The sequence below is a fragment of the Phalacrocorax aristotelis genome, chromosome W (assembly GCF_949628215.1).
Source record: "Phalacrocorax aristotelis chromosome W, bGulAri2.1, whole genome shotgun sequence".
Classification (NCBI taxonomy): Eukaryota; Metazoa; Chordata; class Aves; order Suliformes; family Phalacrocoracidae; genus Phalacrocorax; species Phalacrocorax aristotelis.
In genome coordinates this window covers 28,261,553-28,279,408 of record NC_134310.1, presented here as the reverse complement: position 1 = coordinate 28,279,408, position 17,856 = coordinate 28,261,553, and the positions used below count along the sequence as shown (strand labels likewise).

At 46.2% G+C, this 17,856-nt stretch overlaps 1 protein-coding gene across 1 annotated transcript in view; it reads right to left on the bottom strand.

Moving 5' to 3' along the window:
• INSR (insulin receptor) overlaps nucleotides 1-17,856 on the bottom strand; it is a 52,649-nt gene that overhangs the window by 13,999 nt on the left and 20,794 nt on the right. The window contains exons 3-9 of the mRNA XM_075076820.1: nucleotides 7,171-7,486; nucleotides 5,477-5,622; nucleotides 5,031-5,175; nucleotides 4,570-4,784; nucleotides 2,113-2,239; nucleotides 1,230-1,480; nucleotides 657-824 (exon numbers count right to left, since the gene is read on the bottom strand). Coding sequence (XP_074932921.1) covers nucleotides 657-824; nucleotides 1,230-1,480; nucleotides 2,113-2,239; nucleotides 4,570-4,784; nucleotides 5,031-5,175; nucleotides 5,477-5,622; nucleotides 7,171-7,486 — 1,368 coding nt within the window. The remainder of the gene's footprint in view (nucleotides 1-656; nucleotides 825-1,229; nucleotides 1,481-2,112; nucleotides 2,240-4,569; nucleotides 4,785-5,030; nucleotides 5,176-5,476; nucleotides 5,623-7,170; nucleotides 7,487-17,856) is intronic.

Here is a 17,856-nt window from a genome sequence, read left to right as displayed (position 1 = left end):
GTCTGACCCCACAAAGACTGAACGCTGGCGTACGGAAGATTCAGAGCACGTTTGGGCATCCTGAGCTTTCACATCCAGGGCTGGGCAGCTTTCCCTCTCTTATGACAGGGCTTTGATTCAAAACTGTGCTGTTTTTGAAATGGAGCTCAGATGCTGCTGTAGTCAAACAGAATCCCACCCCAGTTCATCTCAGTTTAGGTAACACGGGGCAGGAGGTGAGATTCTGGGAGTCCTCAGTGAAACTCCGTATCCTGAAAGGATTCCCAAACTGGCACAAGATGCCTTCAAAAATTAACTTGGCCACTGATCTCCAGAAGCACAGGTATTTTCCCTTACTACCTCTGTAGCTGTTATTAAACTTGTTACTCAGTTTAAAAGGAACGAGTGCAGAAGGGAGATCCCCAAAGGAAAAAGCATCTGATTACTTTGTAAAAAAATGTGTTTGGAGAGCTTTAGCACATAACTTGGCAGCAGCACCTAATGTATATGTAACTGAGCAGTGGGAGAACACAGCTGCATCTCAGCCTGTTTCTTGAACAACAGTCTTGAAAAGAGCAAAATTAGGCATCCAGAGCCCCTCCGGAGCCTGTGAAAGCTCTCCAGGCAATTCTGAGAAAGCTTGAAAGGAAGGCACCGTGAGAGAACCACACGCTCACCTTTCAAGCAGTAATCGAGTTCGTAAAGCTCGCTATCTTCTGCCTGCTGCTGCCAGAACACCAGGTAGTGCGTGATGTTTCCGTTGGGCTCTGAGGGTGGCTTCCACTTCAGAATGATTTGGGATGAAGAGTTGGAAACAGATATCGGATCTAATGGGACTGACGGAACTGCGTGGGTGGGAAAAGAGACAGAGGTCACTTCCACTGCTCTGCGAGAGCTTGACAGACCGGGGTGTGCCCAGGCAAGGTTCCCTTGCCACGGGAATAAGCAGAGCTCTCCACAGCAGGTCCACCAACGCCCGACAGTCCTGCAGCAGCATACGCCAGCGCGCACGCAAGCTCTTACGGGTGGCCACGTGGGCCTGAGGGGAGAAGCGGACGTTGGCACCGTCTCCCCGTGCAGGGAAGCAGACATTCTTCCCCTTCTTTAGGAGTACCTTCCTACCAGAGCAGAGCAGCAAAGGCCGTGGAAGGTTTCGTGGGTACGGGACTATCGTGGCTACCAGGCAGAGGACTATTTAGGTCTATTTTTCTTTTTCATTTGCAAGGCAACATTAATTTAATGATACTGACCAGTGGCGTTGGTCTGGACGTAGATGATTTCACTCTTTGCACCATATGTTCTTCGTTCATCTGAGAAGGTGACCAGAGTCTTAACAAACACAGCATACTGTGTCCATGGCTTCAAGCCCCTCAGGAGCCAGCCTGGCTGGGCTTGGGCTTTGGGCTCATTTGACCGTGGGGGTGGGTCAACATCCACAACCGTCCAGCTATTTGACCCGCAAGCGTCTTGGCCATCAAACTCCGTCACATTTTGGTATGGACTTTGGAAAAAAAAAGAAAAGCCTCAAATTAACAGACTCCTGATGCAAGTTTTTAAAACCAAAATTTCTAAACATGTCACTGAAAGGTATAATCCTTTACCCTTTGGAGAGAGTATAACTATCTCACGGTAGGTATTCCGAAAAGGAAGCCTAGGGAGCTTTGCAACCCAGTCTCCTAACAGCATTGCAGATTGGGTACCGTTCCACAGATGATCCCAACAACTAAATCCAGGCTATTTATTTTCAGCTTTATGAAAATCAGCTTGGTAACCTTGATTCTAAAATAATGTTTTCCACCTCAAAGGGAATAACAACCTCAACATCCCACAGACATAGTGGGTGGATGATAAACTCCATGGACAGAGTCTGTATGTCTTGAATAGTTGGAACAACTGATGCTTGGATTGCTCTTAAATGAGGAATATTGACTGTACACAACGCAGGTATGTCAGGGATCTTAATGAACATGTTTATATAAGGGTAACATTGAAACATTAAGTGTAGGAGCCAGGCAATCACAGAGACTAAAAGCTACGCCTACAGCAGGTTTAGTATCTACTCATCAATGCCAACTGCCGTTAGTGGAAGCCCAGCACAGCCATTATTCTGTAACTTAAGGGTGGATCACTTACGCTTCTTTGTAAAAAAGCATAAATCCCAGGAGATCACGGAAATCGGGAGGCCAGTACGGCTCCCACTTCAACAGGATCTTGTCGTGAGATGTTCTAATGGAAGAAAATTTCAGCAATTCATTTTCACCTGTAAGAAAAGAGAAGCAACAATAATTTTGTTAATGTTAAAAAATACAGGTTTCTATCTTTAACTACCTTAGACGTTTCTTTTCTCCTCAGATCAATACGAGAACGTTCGCATTGAGAAGAGCTGCTTATTAAAACCGTATCTTACTTCGACGCTGCTCCTGCCTTAACCCAGGGGTTGGAATAGATGACCTGGTTCCTGCCAGCTTAAATTTTTCTATGATTTTATGAAAATGACCCTGTAGAAAAGTTGAACTAAATTCTAGAAAGTGGGAAATCTAAAGGCAACATATTTTAAAAATCATTACAAATCATGATCTATATAGCTGAACCCAATAACACGGTTTGCAGAGCTTTTGTAGCCTCTGCCTTCAAAGTGCGTGAATTCCCAGCCCCGCGTGGGAATAGCACGGTCCCTTTGCAAACAGGAGGGAAGGACAACAAACAGTGGCAGGCGGGTGGAGTTTTGAGACTCAAGGGACACGTTAGGATATGGTATGTCCAAGCAGCCCAAGAAGGACAAACTGTGTAGCTCTGACTGGATTTGCCATTCCTGAAGTAGCTGCACACGGGAGGAAGAACATTCATTTCACTGGCACCACATCCAGAACAAACAAGGGCTTTTTTTTTTTTTTTTAATTCTTTTCTTCTTTTGTAAACAGGATGCTGCCAATGTGAAAACTAGACTTGAAATGTAAAAACAAACAAAAAGCCAAGCACACTGGCAACGTGTGGTTTGAATTGGACGGTGGCACAGGGAACAGCTCGGCAGAGTGGCGTTAAAGCTGGCGAAGAGAAGTGCAACCACCTCCCCCAGCTGCCCTTAAACAAACCACCCAGCCAGCCCGGGAGCTGCACACGACCACACGACAGAGCTGGATTTGAACCCCCAAACTGAGTTTCATCCCCAGATGTGGGAAGAGCTTGTTAGCGTCTCATGGGAGGAGATGACCTTTATAGGCAGTGAATTCCTTGTACCTCCTTCACTCTGCCCAAGCGAGAGCTGTGACACCCCTGAGGGTGTGGCCCTACGTAGGGTTTTTCACGGGTTCTGCCAGTTTTTAGGCAGGCAATCATTACGTTCCCCTCTCCCCCCTGTGCTGGCATGGCTGCATGTGTTGATACATGGCAAACCAGATCAGGAAACTGATTTGGCTGAAAAATCTTCACTTTTTAAGTCTGCTCACAAATAGCTACAGCAGTGTAGCAACGAGGGCAGAACCGGGGAAGGGGCTGTTTAGGCAGTCCGGTCACCAAACGCAGAGTAACAGCGCAGCCAGAGGATGATCTCAGCTGCACTGCAAGCTGTGACAAGAGCAAGGAACTGAAATCATAGTTTAATTAATACTGGGTTTTTTGGTGGCAATACCTGCTCAAGCATCTTGTGTCAAACTGTGCGTGCCTTTGCTCCTCTGCGTGTAAAGCTAGGCAATAAATCAGAGCAGAGGGACGACACAAGCTAAGCACAACAAAGCTTGCCATTTTTTACCCCAGATTACTACTACAGTCTCGCTCTCCATGCAGCCCTGTAAGAGTTTTACGGGCACAAACAGGGAAGGGGGATTGTGTGTGGCGCAGAATGGGAGCAAACAGCAGGGCTGGGGTGCAGAAGGAATGTGCTTATGGCAGTATTGCTGCCAAAAGAGGTGTTTGCAAAACTACATCTTCAGTAGCACGACTTTAGTTAAGAGCATAGAGCTACCCTGTGTGTTGCTCCTTAGTCATGCTGACACAGGCATTGTCTTATCGTTGTTCTTGACGAAAGCCGTTAGCTTAAAAACCTCGGAGAAGCGTAACAAAAATCGTTGCAAAAATTTCTCTGACTGTTGTCATAGCAACTCCCTCATACGGCTCTCGAGATGGGTGGAAATCCTGTTTCTCTGTGGTGTTTGTTCTGTGTGCGTACTGTCGCCTCATGACATGGGAAAAGAAGGTTATGACTATTAATCAGGTACTCGGCAGTAACACAAAGTCCCAGTCTGGACTGAGGTTATGTCGCGCTAAACTTTTCAGAAAGACACAACAATGCACTCAACCCTGAAAACCTCACAGCTGAGCTCACAAAGAACAAGCTTCTGAAGACCAAAGGTGGCAAGGCAGGCTCCTGGCCAGACGCAGAACCCCTAAGTGCTTTTACTCATGGCATATTGACAGTGTCGCTGCAGTGCACAAGCAGGCGGCAAGTCACATGCTGGGTGCTTTACCAAGAGGACAAGGACAGTCCCTGGAAAAGCATCATAGGCTACGCTGGGAGAAGTAAGAGTATGAGGTTTGCAAGGCAGAGGGGAAGGAAAATGATGCAATCCTCGCTCCATTCTGAGAATTTCTTACATGAGGCTTGATCACCATTCGTCTTCAGGGCTATGTCATTCCTTTCCTGACGCCCCTTAGTCCCAGAGATCTCCTCCATCTTGTGGATTTCCGACAAACACAGTTTGGGATTATAATGGAAGAAGAGTTTGCCTCGTGCAATAGTGAGGTTGTGTTTACTCCAGTCCCAGAGCTGGCGAAGGTTCTGGTTGTCCAAGGCATAAAATGAATAATTCCTGAAAGCAGAGGATGAAAAAGTAGATTGGGAGGGGATCCACTAAAAGCTCTTCCTTCCTCGTGCACTAACCCAGACACCAAAGAAAATCGAACACAAACTACCTTCCCTGGTAGGCCACACGCCACGGGCAGAGGAACATTTAAAAGTAACTTAGGAATTGTTTACCAATACGAATCACCCTGACAGCACTAGTGCTCCTTATGCTTCTAGGCATTAACATAAAGGACCTTTTGAAAGAACTCACCCAGCTTCTAGCGTTTCTCCTCTAATCAGATGTAGTTTACGGAAAAAAGAAAGAGAAACCAAGGCATAAGACCGGCGAATTTTCAGGTAACCTGAGATTTCTTCTATCAAGCCAAGATTCGCTTCTAGCTCAGCTGCTATGTTATCTATGGAGAGGAAAACATCAGGTTTAGTTTTCTGATATCACAGAGAAAAATACTGATATTGGAGCCCAAACATATTAAACAGAACCGCTTTACATTAATTCATAAGGCCTTACAAAAATCAGTTAGCAAAAGACCCCAAATGAACTCATCACAAGAGCCTCTGCTATGTGGTTATTTTTCTGAATCACTCTAAGATTCAGAGTGGTCGAAGCAAAAGAGAAACGCCGTAGCTCACGGACGGCATCATAGTCACTGATTTGCCATGCAGTGCTCCCTACCCCCTTACTCATGCAGAACTTACTTCCTCCACGGATATTTATAACTAAGCTTCCATTGACAACCGTGCAGCCACGGAGCTCCTGTGCCGATGTCACTGAATCGATTGTCTTCTCCTTCCCGTAGTAGCAGACCTTTGGGCAGGGCCCTGCGCAGGGCGTACAGTGCAAGCTGAAAAACAAGAGTCAGGAATGCAGACGTGATGCTCCTGCAGAACGTCGTCTGGGGCATCCCCAGCAGTTCTCAAAAGCAGAGTAATCAATTCAAAGCGACAGCGTCCTGACGGTATGTCACGAGATTCACTTGCAGCGTGCAGCACATGGCTCTTAGGAACTCCAAATAACTGCTGATGATTGTTTAAACTCTCATCTCCACCTTGGGAATGCTCATCGCTCCGTCCCTTCCTACGCAACAGAATCCCGAATGAAGTGACTGTGACTATTCTGCGTAGCCCACCCACCACGACGCTGCTCAGCGCTATACATACCAGGGGCTGCAAGACCAAGAAACCCGGGCCCAGTCTCCGCCCCAAGATCATTAACCGAACATGTAACTGATGAGCGGAGAGCTGGCCGGTCATCTGGGAATCCTCTAAGGACTGCACATAAAGTCCCTTTAAAAAAAGGCAAGCGAGCACGTGCTTTATGCTCTGGGGAAATACTTCTTAAATGGCAGCAAGACGATTGCTTGCCCTGGTCATAGCACCACAAGAATGTGTTCCCAACTAGTTCAGAGAAATAAATGCTCTAGGAAAAGCACGGAGCAGTGTTGCGAGGTCCTACTGACAGCGGCCTGGAACAAGCACAGGAGAGAGGCGATGGATGCTGTTACACAAGCGGCGTATCTACTTTGGGGGCTGCTGGTTCATTCTTTTGAAAAGCAAAACAGGAAATGGAATAAAAAGTCCTGTCAGAGTAAAGTCCCTGAAATTATAGTGGCAGGAGCAAATACATGCGAGCACAAAGCTACCAATATTCATAGGAAATCTGACTCATCACAAAATATAATGTTATTGTGGGACAAAAAGCAAAGTTTTCAGTGATAAACAGCTCTGCAACATAAATTATTTAACTCCTTTGTTGAAAAACCCTGGGAATAACCAGAATGGCTGTTCCCTGCTTTGACGCATGCTACACTTGTTTGTTACATTGTCCGTTTATGTCTGGCACAGCTTGAACTTGCTCAGTGAAAGTAATTACAGGGACGAGGGACAGATATTCTGAGAATGATCCACTCAGAATATGCTACGCTCTTTTCATTAGACACGACTTTCCCCTGTTCTGTTTAATAGCATGGCTTTCTAGTCCGAGGTCTGCTTTGGAGGTGGAGGGAAGCAGGGCTACTAAAGCCTCTCCATTGCCCATCTCCCTCGTCCCATTCGATTACAGAAAGACCCTTCCAGCTTGAGGATGCTCCTCCTCCTTGTCCCCTCCTTCAATCTCCCCTTCCTAGTGTTTCCAAACTTAAAAGAAGGGAAGCCGAGGGAAGAACAAACCACTGGCACATGGTCGGTAGACCTGTCTGCTTTTAACGGCTTGAATTAGCGAGGTATTAGTTTGCAAATCATATTAAAATAGACCAGGTAATCGTCACAGACACTCCAACGCCAGAAAGTTTTCTCAGTCTTAACACAGAACACAAACCCTCTGCCCAAGCGAGAGAAAAGCATGGTACATAAACTACAGCACGTTTTCTTTACCTGCAGACGCTTGTACTTACTTGCTGGAATTCATGATGTACCCTGACGGGCATTCGTGAACACACTCGTTATTGTGGATAACGTGACACCCCGACTCCCTGGCGTTTTTGCATTTGTTGTGCAGTTCCTGGCAGAAGCTGAAGGTCACACAACGCCACCCCTCAAAGCGATAGTAACCGGGTGGGCAGGTGTCCACGCATTTGCCTTCAAGGTAGAAGTTGCGGCAAGCCACACATTTTTCAGGGTTGTTCGGCTCCGTGCAGTCCCCGAGACATTCGCTGTGGCAGCACTGACCGTCAGAGGTGCAGCCTTGGGACTTGCAGGCAGGTGGACAAACTGTGAAGAGAGAAGATAAGAGACAACTGAGTATCGCAGGACAACTCGATGACGGGCGACCACGAAAGCCTTACGAGCAATGGCGCTTCATCCTGCTTGGCCTGGCAACTCTCTTTTCAAAGAGGCATCCGTGCAGCGCAGACGTCTGCCTCTTCTCCACTTCTCAACGTAAATTCCAAATTTTAATAACATTTTTGAAAAGTGTCATCGTTCACCCTCACAATTCACTAATGCTCGTCTTCAAAGAGAGAAAAACAAGTTTTCCTCTTCTCTCGGTCCAGTAGGACAGGGCTCCCTGGAGTGCTTTAGTGACTCCGACATTATTTCTGAAGCCCACAAGTGATGAGCCTACAGCAAGAGCTTCCCAGCCTGGGACAGCCAGTTTCAGCCAGAAGATTCTAGTTTCTTAGTTTAAGAAATGAAGTTTCCCACAGTAACGCTGCAAATAATGCATGTTCAACAATACTTTTACATAATCCTTTGGTTTTATAAGGATTTACTTCCAATCTGCCTATCAACCTGTCACCGGTTTCCCTGGAGGAAGCCTGCTGCCCTGGCACCCCAGCTGAGCTCTTTGGTGACTCTCCCAGTAATTCCAAGAAGAAGGGCACCCACGGGTGTTATTGCTTGAGGTTTTTATGGTTTACTTTTTAATTACCCACTACTTAGCGCCTCACAATACTTTTAATGAGCGGTTTGGGCTTTGAAATAAAAACCAAGCAGCAGCATAGCTCAGAGCAAACACCATGACTAACACTGAGCAAGGAGCTGGAGGGGAGGCTGGGCAAAACCAGAGAAGCTTTGAAGGGAAGGACAGTCCTGCCCCTCTGCTGCTCAGCACCTTCACACTCAGTCGTAGTCATTCAAATGAGGCTGAATCCATTAAATCTGACTGCTTAATCCAGACCACGCCACAGAACTTCAAGTCAGAAAAGATGTAACAAAGCTGAAATCACCACTACAGGAGCACGCCCCAAAGCCAAGTACGGCTTTGATGCAGCCATTTAAACAGCAGGAGGAGGAACCGGAGATGAAGGATGGGGGACACGGGCCTGGATTTATCTGCATGGTGATGTACAGCCTTTGGGCCGCAGCTGTGCGCTGCCAAGATGCAGATTAAGACATCGCCACCTTCTCACCAAGCAGGAGAGTTTTGTCTGAGGGCACATCTGAATGGCTTCTGATGTCCTGCCCAAGCGCCCTCGGCGAAGGAAGACAGAGATAAGTCCTCCTGTGATCTGCGCTGGCCAGACCAAGTCAATTCACACTGAATTAACACCATCTGCCTCAAAATTTCCCCAGCTTTCTGTCCAATATTCAGTGCTGAAGCAGGAAGGGCTTTATCTGGCAAGTTCCCAGCCACACCGATGTCCAGGGGCTAAAATATTATTCTTAATTTCTGGCTAACGTGTGTGAGCAAACCCAACAGTGGGACACGGTCTGGTCTTGTTCAACTAAATGAGCAGCACGTAGGATCCACAGTACGGCACGCTGCTGATGTTTTGAGATCAAATCCCCAGCTGTGGGTAGGAAGAAAATCCCCCTTCACCACGCTCCGCCCCATGTTAAAGGATTGCAGAATTAAGTGTGTTAAAGCGGTTAATGCCATTCTTGGAATAAGCAGCAGTAGCTGCAGTAGGCGGGATAGCAAAGATGAGCAACCTCTGGTTTCTTCCAGCCCGGTAAATCCTTTGAAGAAATATGAAATATGGGTAAGGCTGAGATTCTATCACAAGTCAATTTAATCTCAACTATCTTACTGCTTCCATGTCAGTCATTCACTGCAGGTATTTTCTCTGTGCATCCCCCAAGAAACACAGGAGCGCATTTCAAATTAATTTTCTTTTATGCTGACCAGCTTTTTGCCCTTTTCTAGCAGTAGATCTTATTTTGTGAACCTGTCCCAAACAGTAACTGATCGAAATGCAGCAACCAAATAGAAGCAAGTTGCAGATGATACCTTGTATTAGACTAACTATAAAATGAGAACCTTGTTTTAAAACCCGGCCACAGATGAAGCACAGTCTAGCAACAGATGTCAGTTTATTAGAAATACTGGCAACAGAAAAACAGAAAATTCCAGAATTTAGTTCAAAACACGATCAAATTTACTAATTCCAGTCTAAAATATCAAGGGTTATGGGGGGGAACAAAGTCTGGGCTATTTCTCACACACCTCCCCACGTTCCATCCGCACACCGATGTCTTGCAAGGACTCGTGCCCTTGCTAGCGCCAGCGCGCTGCAGCACACACCTCCTCGAAATGGCGTTCGCATCCAGCTGGGACGTAAACCGCCACGGGGAACGCGTGCAGGAAGGATTTGTGCAAGCTGGAGGGCGAGCGCCGGCAGCGCAAGTCACGGCATTCATCGTGGCGCTTGCTGCGAAAGGGTATTTACCCAGGTCTGTTTCACGCTTAAGAAGTACAAAGTTTAAAATACTCCAAAGACCGCGTTTGTTTCTCAAGGAGTCAGCGGAGCAGACGGGTAGTTTGGAAAAGTTGGCCCCCATGCAAAACACCCAGTGACACACGGCACCTATTTAACATTGTGCCACACAGTTTGTTTTTTTTCTTCAATTTGTTATGGAAACTAACCTTCAAAGTCTTGTGCTTATTTACACATTTTGAACTCAGCTGCAAATATTCACAGAGCAGAAACTGTTTGATTTCTCAACTCTAAAGGTTTTTAGAAGATACAATTAAACTATTTTTAAACCGTTCTTAACGTTTCTCTTTTTCCTGTTCTACAAGCTTTTGATGTCTAAGACAGCTTGAAGCAAGCAAAGCAGCCAAGGCAACATCTTTTTTTCCATTAACTGCTCAAGACCAGAAATCGTCAATCACTATTTTGCGCAAATCCTTATTACACAAGACCCCAATTAGGTGTCATCTTGACATTATCAAAGCATGCATGCTAGAAAGCACCTGAAAGTCACGTAGAAACCTCTGCAGCATATCTTCGCCACCCCTTCTTATAACTATTACCGCAGCATCCAGGTTATAGGACTCCGGATGGGTCAGATGCGTTTTTCTGTTTGGTTTTTTCTTTGCTGCCACGTTACACTTTCACTGCAGGCCACCAGCGAATAGGTTTGCGCTGACCGAGTGCACCTCATTACCCCTTCGTCATCGAGGTTTGCAGACTCCAATAACTGTCATTAGCCCACGTAGATTTGCCTCTTTGCGATGAGGTCGCGCTTTGGGGAGCTGCGGCACAATCCGGGACACACCGGGGAGGCACAGGCTATGCTTACACGGAGCATCTACCCAGCCCCTGGTTAGCACTGCGGGACTTTGGGACAATGCGGTGCCTCCCCCCCAGCACAGGGAAGGAAGCCAGCTCTCTTCATTCCTCACAGAGGATGAGAAAGTCAAAAGGGAACTTCATAAACCCTAGTTAGAGACAAGGGAACAGCTATTTTGGCGCGGGGGCAGAAGCCACCACACCGTGCCATAAAAGCTGCCGCAGGAAAAGTGCTTCAGCAGTGGCACCAGAGCGAAGCTGTTCATCACAGCCATGAAACCTCTCCATCAGGTCTTTAAGAACAGGACTTTAAAAATCCCTGTCCCAAAGATGACGAACAGTGTAACGCTTAACTGATCTGCCTGGGATGGTGGAGAAACGGAGCAGACACAGAGTTTCAAACCTGTTGTTCCAGGGGTGAATAAATATTTAACTAGCTAGCAAGAGTGGCTCCAAAGGCTTAGGAAACAATGCATTTTACAAACCTCTCTGATTATAGATTCAAACTGGCATTTCTTTATGCTGCTGAGGCCCAGCTGGGGGGGACAAAAGGCAGCAGAGTCAGCGCAAAGGAATTTCTACCTCTGTGGATCGCTCCCGTCGTTTCACCACTTCCCTGTGCTTCAGGTGGAAACAAAACAGCCTGATACCGTAAACATATTCCTGAGCCAACACAGGTAACCAGGAGATCCGTATTTAACAGGCAAATTAATTATGCATTGAGCTGTTCAGCTAATAAACACAGTTTGTCTGAAGTATGGTTAAATACATTTGTGTTAGGTCTTGTTTCTTGCTTTTTGTTAACAAAACAATAGCAGCGAATTGTCAGAAAAAGGAAAAAGAGAAAAAAAAAAAGCACTCAGGGTAAGTTTTGCTGCTCCTTTGGGATCCTCCGCCACTGGATGGGTTTAAATAGCAACGTCCTGGGTGAGCTGAGTATGCAAACGGCTGGTGGTTTGGGTATGATAAGAGTTACACAGTTCATTAAGAAGAAATTCTAAACCGCATGTATGAACGTCAAGATGCTGCATATGCGCTGTACAGGGACAGATGTTCCCACACGGTTCTGGGGCCGATTTGTCATGAATCAACATGATCTTTCTACCATGCAATAACAAGCCCCGTCCCTGTGAACGCGGGGCAGCAGGGGCAGCCCAGCCACCGCAGGTCCCCTCGGCCAGCCGGGGTCGCCAGCTGTGTCCCGTGATGAGCCAGCAGCAAGGAGCAAACTCGCCTTGCACTGTCAGGCCCTTTTTCAGGAATTACACAAGCTGTATTTTGATTACAGACAAGGCAATTAGGAGGCTCCAGATCCAACGAAGTCCAGGACAGAAAACAACTGCGGCAGGAGAACCGCCCTCAACCTCAGCCAATGCATTTGCTGGCTGCGCAGGGAGGCATCCAACCGCTCCGCTATCTGCACAAGGCAAACACGCCTTAACCCCTTGCCAGCCAGCCAAAACGGGGCTCCCCAAGCAAGCCCTCACCTCCCACCGCTTGCACGGGAGTCCACGCCACTCTCTGCCCACGAAGCCGCAAAACTCATTAGGCTAATGCAATTTAACCGGCTATTGCAGGGTTTTTTCTCACGGCAAGCGTTTAACTCGTGAGGCATATTTATAACCAGGAGAAAAACGTAGGAGGAAGCCAGTATGAACCCGGCATTGAGACAGCTTAAAATGGCTTGTTTTGGCCGCGCTATGTATCACTCAATGCCAGAGCTTAGGTTAGTGTAATGCTATACGACACGCACATGCGTATAACTCAACGCCAGAGTCCCACAGAAACAGTATCGGCAAGCTCTGCGTTTCCCTGTGTTTTTTCTTCTCTTACTGTAAATGGCTGCAGTATCTGTCATAGAAATTTATCCATGAACGGTCTCACACACACACACGCATAATCATACTTGAATTACAATTGCAGTGGGAACTGTAATTTCATTTCCTAACTGTATAGTCGTGATAAAGACCTCCGTAGAAATAGGTTCTTGTGGTTCTAAACAAAAACAAAACCAAGAAGGAAAAAAAAAAGGAAACCCAAGGACTAATCGCCCACAGCAGTAACTCCTCCGAGTGTGTGTTGCAAGCATGTGATCTTAATTTAGCACTACAGAGTTTGTGCTTGTTTCCTGAATTTCTGCAAGTGCTGAGCGGCATGGCTTCCATTGAAATCCATACGGGTCTCACCTCCTTATGAAATTATACATTAAATCATGTTGTACATAAATAGCATTTCGTACTTGATCACTCCTCCTCAAGATCAAGTCATTCTCTGCCTGTCAAGAAGATTCCAAATTCAGTAAGTCGCTCAGTAGTGTTTGCTGCAGAGCTCTGTAACTCATTTTTATCTGTAGAACAATTTTTAATTTTTACTCGTGATCGTCTGTTTCCTCATGAGCATTTATTTGCTCTAAACGCGTCAAGACAACACCTAATCCGAGTGCATTAGTGTACCGTAACAGCTATTAAAAATTAAACAAAACCATGTCCAGTAGAGACCTGGTATAATCTAAAGCTCCACAGCAGAATGGGTTGATGGAGAGCTGCTGCAAGAAAAAGCACTGTGGCTTACATCCTTCAATTAGTTCTTCATGTCACCGAGAGCAGAGAGGCAGAAACCTAAACCCCACCGGCGGCAGTCCGCAAGCTGCACAGGGCAAACTGCTCCCGGGCATTACGATGGCAGCAGCGTGCCTGGGAAGATCGTGGTTATAGAGGTCCACCGGAGTGGAAAGAGCACAAGGACTTTTGGTTGCCTTGGTGACTAACAGCAGTACCACTCCCAGATCCCCCCCAACCTACAAACTAAGCAGAGAAACTAGAATAGAACAGAAAATAAGAGTTCAACATGCTTCTACAAGACTGCCAGCAACGCCTGGCACCGGCTGCAGTTACCACGCGAAATTCAGGAAACATCACAATACGTTCAAGGAAACTGAACGTCACTTATTCACGGTGCTCAACTGCTCTAACAACTCTTATCCCTCCCTTTTCCCCAACACCAGAGACGTCCAAGGAACAACCCTGCAAAACCGCATCGACTCCAATGCCATTATCCACACACAGGATTTCAGTTCTTAGCACCAACTCGGGAAGGAGCAAGTGCCAAATAAATGCAAGGTTTTACAATCAGCACTAAAATTAAAGTGTTATTTATAAAATAAGATATTACAGTACATAATGCCACGACCCCATGGAGCCGCGAGTTGGGAACATTAGGAGGCCTGTATTTACACGGATAAAATTAACTGCAGGTGCCTCCCTTCCCATAGACAGTGACTTCCAAAAACAACACGCTTACTAAAACGTAAAGGAAACTCTTCCCATTGACATTTCTCGGGACAATGTTACAACTCTTATCTCGTCTATCAGTAAGGATAAGAAAAAAAATCTTGTTTCGCCTCCCAACCCTTTCACAAATTACGTGCTCATTTGGAGCTACGGGGAATGTCTCAAATATTCCGGAATGGGACCGGTGCCATTTACAAACCCCGTGTGTTTGTCTGCTTCCTGCAAGGCATCCTCCCAGCCCAGGACAGCCGCCACGGCTACAACCAACGGAGATGCTGGTGCTGCTGCGTGGACCTGTCGGGATCAGCGAACGTGAGTTTGGGAAAGGTAAAAGGTTCTGGAGTTGTGTGCCACCTTGTCCAGTGGTGATAACGGAGGATACGGAGGTCTGTGAAAGAAGTTGTTGAAGGGCAATAGGGGGAAAAGGTTGAGCTCTGTCGTTGATAGAGGAACAGAGAGGATAAAGGGAGATCTCTAGAAACGCAGCCTCTTCCGTTTTAACCTTCTGCTGTTTAGACCACGGAGTAATCACTTATCTTCTGTGCTACAAGTACCGGTGGAGTTTTGCTCTGAAAATAGAGAAATTTACTCATACGCACTTTATGCCAAGGAATACAGAAAACTTATTAAGAGGAACTCATACATACACGCATACACACGTATATACACATGCTTTTATTTATATAATATATATATTTTTCTATAAGACATCTTAATATGATGAAGCCTGGAGGAAGTCATCAACCGCAATAGATCCACAATGCCTTTGGTCACTCGCTCTCTATCTTAAGAAGTTACAGCCGTTGCAAACGAGCTCCTCGTGCTACCACACCAAGGACACACGGCAGCGCCTGCGCCCACGCGTACAAAACCCTGCGTAACTTCAGCTCCAGTGGCTCAGCTCTGTGGCTGGAGTTAGTCAGACAGTCCAACTATCACCTCTTGTTTTTGGGAAGGGGACCTACTTGGGCTACAAACCCCAGTTATGAAAGTCCCTCTTCCCAATAAACCTTCAAGACAGGCTCACAGATCTTCTAGACCTTTCTGTTTCACCTCCCTTGAAGGTTTTCGCTCCTCTTCTCCTTTGTCACCTCAACTATTTACACAGAGAAGTGGATGCCTCCCACTCAGGTACGTCTAATATTGCCCAGATAGAATAAAGATCAAAGAAACATTTTCCTTTCATGCATTTTAGGCAGTGCAGCAAGCCCCCTACGAACTGAAGTTACAGAGCAAAGCACCTCTCTGATGAGAGCTAGGGGACAAAGCTGATAAAAAATAAAAAATTAAAACTCAAGACTATGCCTGTTTTCATTCTCCTAGTACCCTTCAATCAAGCTGATTGCCCAAGCAGGTACAAAACAACTTGCAGAAACCTGGCTAAACTGTTGGCAATCAAACTCGAAACATCAAAACAGGGAGTTTGATTTGGAAACACAGCAGCACCGTTCAAGGCAGAACAAGTGTCACAAAGTGCACGCAAGGATAGCAACGAGAAGTTGTAAATACTTTACCTAGTGTCCACAACACTGCTGTTGTGCCATTTTCTGGCAAGCAGATCAAGCCTGCTCCTTGTACTTTGTGTTCGAAATTACTTGGGAGCTTAGGGCAGCATAAGGGATCGGGAATAACCGCCAGCCTCTGCTTGCTTCTTGTTTTTCTTTAATATGCAAGCCCCAAGAATGACACTACGTCTTCAGGCAAAATGTGGAGTCCCCAGCCAGTTATCACTAAATATAATGCCCCCATGCAAATCAGTACTAACTCCAGGCTTTGCTACTGTCAGTCCCTCTGATGGCTTATAATTGAAGAAGATTAAGAAGCCACGACACCCACTCCTGCCCCTCCGGTACGTGAGGACTAGGAGGCCAGAAGTTTCTGAGCTTCAGCCTTTCTGACAGTAATTTGCTAAAGAGCCACTAAGAGAAATCTGTCTCCCTATAAAAAGGGGCAGAAATGTTCAGCACACCTGACCTCTGGCGAACATGGAGATTTGTAAGGAGTAGATAATTTTAAAGTAGTTTGGACATCAGCCACCTCATATTGTTCTTGAGTCTGTACATCAGAACAGAGGATTTGTAATTTAGACCAAGACCAGAATCTTTAAAGTTAATTTGGGGAATTCTTCTGTAAGGCTTTGCTCATTGTTTTACTCACAGCTATGAGGGTGCTTTTTATTGTTATGGTTTGTTAAATTTTAATCCTTATTACAACCTAAGGATTTGTTTTTATCATTCAACAGTTGACACGCCACCTGGTAGCCTCATGAAAGCTTCACGTTAATATTTAACTATATATTACTCTTTCCGACATACAGCATCTTGCAAACATCCCTGTCCACTTTAACCTACTCCCGTCAAACCTGCTCACTCACACTGCAATCCCAGAAGACCCAAGAGAATCGCAGCGAAGATGTCCTAAAAATAAGTGTAGCTGTGTGTAAAGCCTCTCTCTGTACTTTATTCTGAATTCAGCTCTCTGAACCAGCCAGGTGAACTCAGGACAGTGCTGAGGGCAAGCTAGCCATCAGACCAATTTATTTCTTGGTGACCAGCAGCATGGACTGACCGGGATGAGAAGGCAGCAGCTTAGTGCTGAATGAGAGAAGATGCCACATCAGGACAAGCCATAAAGGAGAAGTTTGTATCTGCCCTATGAGAAACAGAGGCCAATGAAGATAGGCAGAAGTGCTTCGAAGTACAGCGATGGTCTAAAAACAAGGTGTCATCGAATTTTTCCAATGTAGGTCGAACACACCTACAAACCCTGTCCTGAAAAGGAGGAGCGATACGATCAAAGCACGAGGCAAAACGTGTAACCTTTGCTTTCTGCAAAGATAAGAGAGGGATAAGATTGCTTTTCTCAAGGCCACAGACAAGGATGTTGTAGTAAACAAGGCATGAAAGAATGAAAGCTAAGCTGACACATTCAGCTACGTGGGGATAAGGAGGATTGCATTTTAGATAGATTCTGTGAAGAGAGGTGTAAAATGTAACCTGGACACGCGAAATAAGAGCAAACTGTACCAAAAAGGACATAGAGTTTACAGCAAATAGGAAAGTGGAGCTGTCCATAACTGAGAAAGGTAACGAAATAGGCGGAAGTATAAGATTAACCACAAGGAGATTAAGCTGATAACTAATGATCTACACAGAAATGTCAGACAGAGGTTAAGATCTTAATCCAGACAGATTTCACGGCATAGTCGTGAATTGTAAATACAGATACTGCAGCGTTTGTGGATGAAGGTACTGAAAAAGAAGACACGGAAAGAAGGAACACAACTTATTCCAGATCCCCCCCTTCCTCGCCTCACCTCCCACAGGGCCAGAGAGGATGAGGAGAGAGGAAGATAAAGTATCACCTAAAGGCCAGTTGTGCAAAGAAATATTTAGAGGGCGAATCCTCCCGTGAAGCAAAGCGAAGTAGCTCTACCAACCAGATTTTTTTTTCTTAAGTTACCAGGATGCATGAACTGTTTTAGTGCACGGACATTTAGCATGCTGCCCAAATCCATGCTAGACATAGAACGGCTGCGGTGGGAACCCAATCACAATGCCCGTCTCTGTCCCACTGCAGCCACTCCAAGGGTAAAGGGTTTCTTTCTGTGCCAAGAAAGGCTGACTACCGGAGACAGCAGCAGAGGGAAGGCGACTCCGGGTCTCGAGCAGCCTCTCGACGCAGGCAGCGCCCTTGGAAGAAGTGCTGCTGGGCAGCTGCCGGCTCCCCAACGTAACCCGAGGCTGGCAACCGGCAACCTGGCAGGAATCAAAACAGAGCGGTTATACCCCGTGCGAGCAGCCAACGCACGAAAGGATTCACCGCAGGGCATACA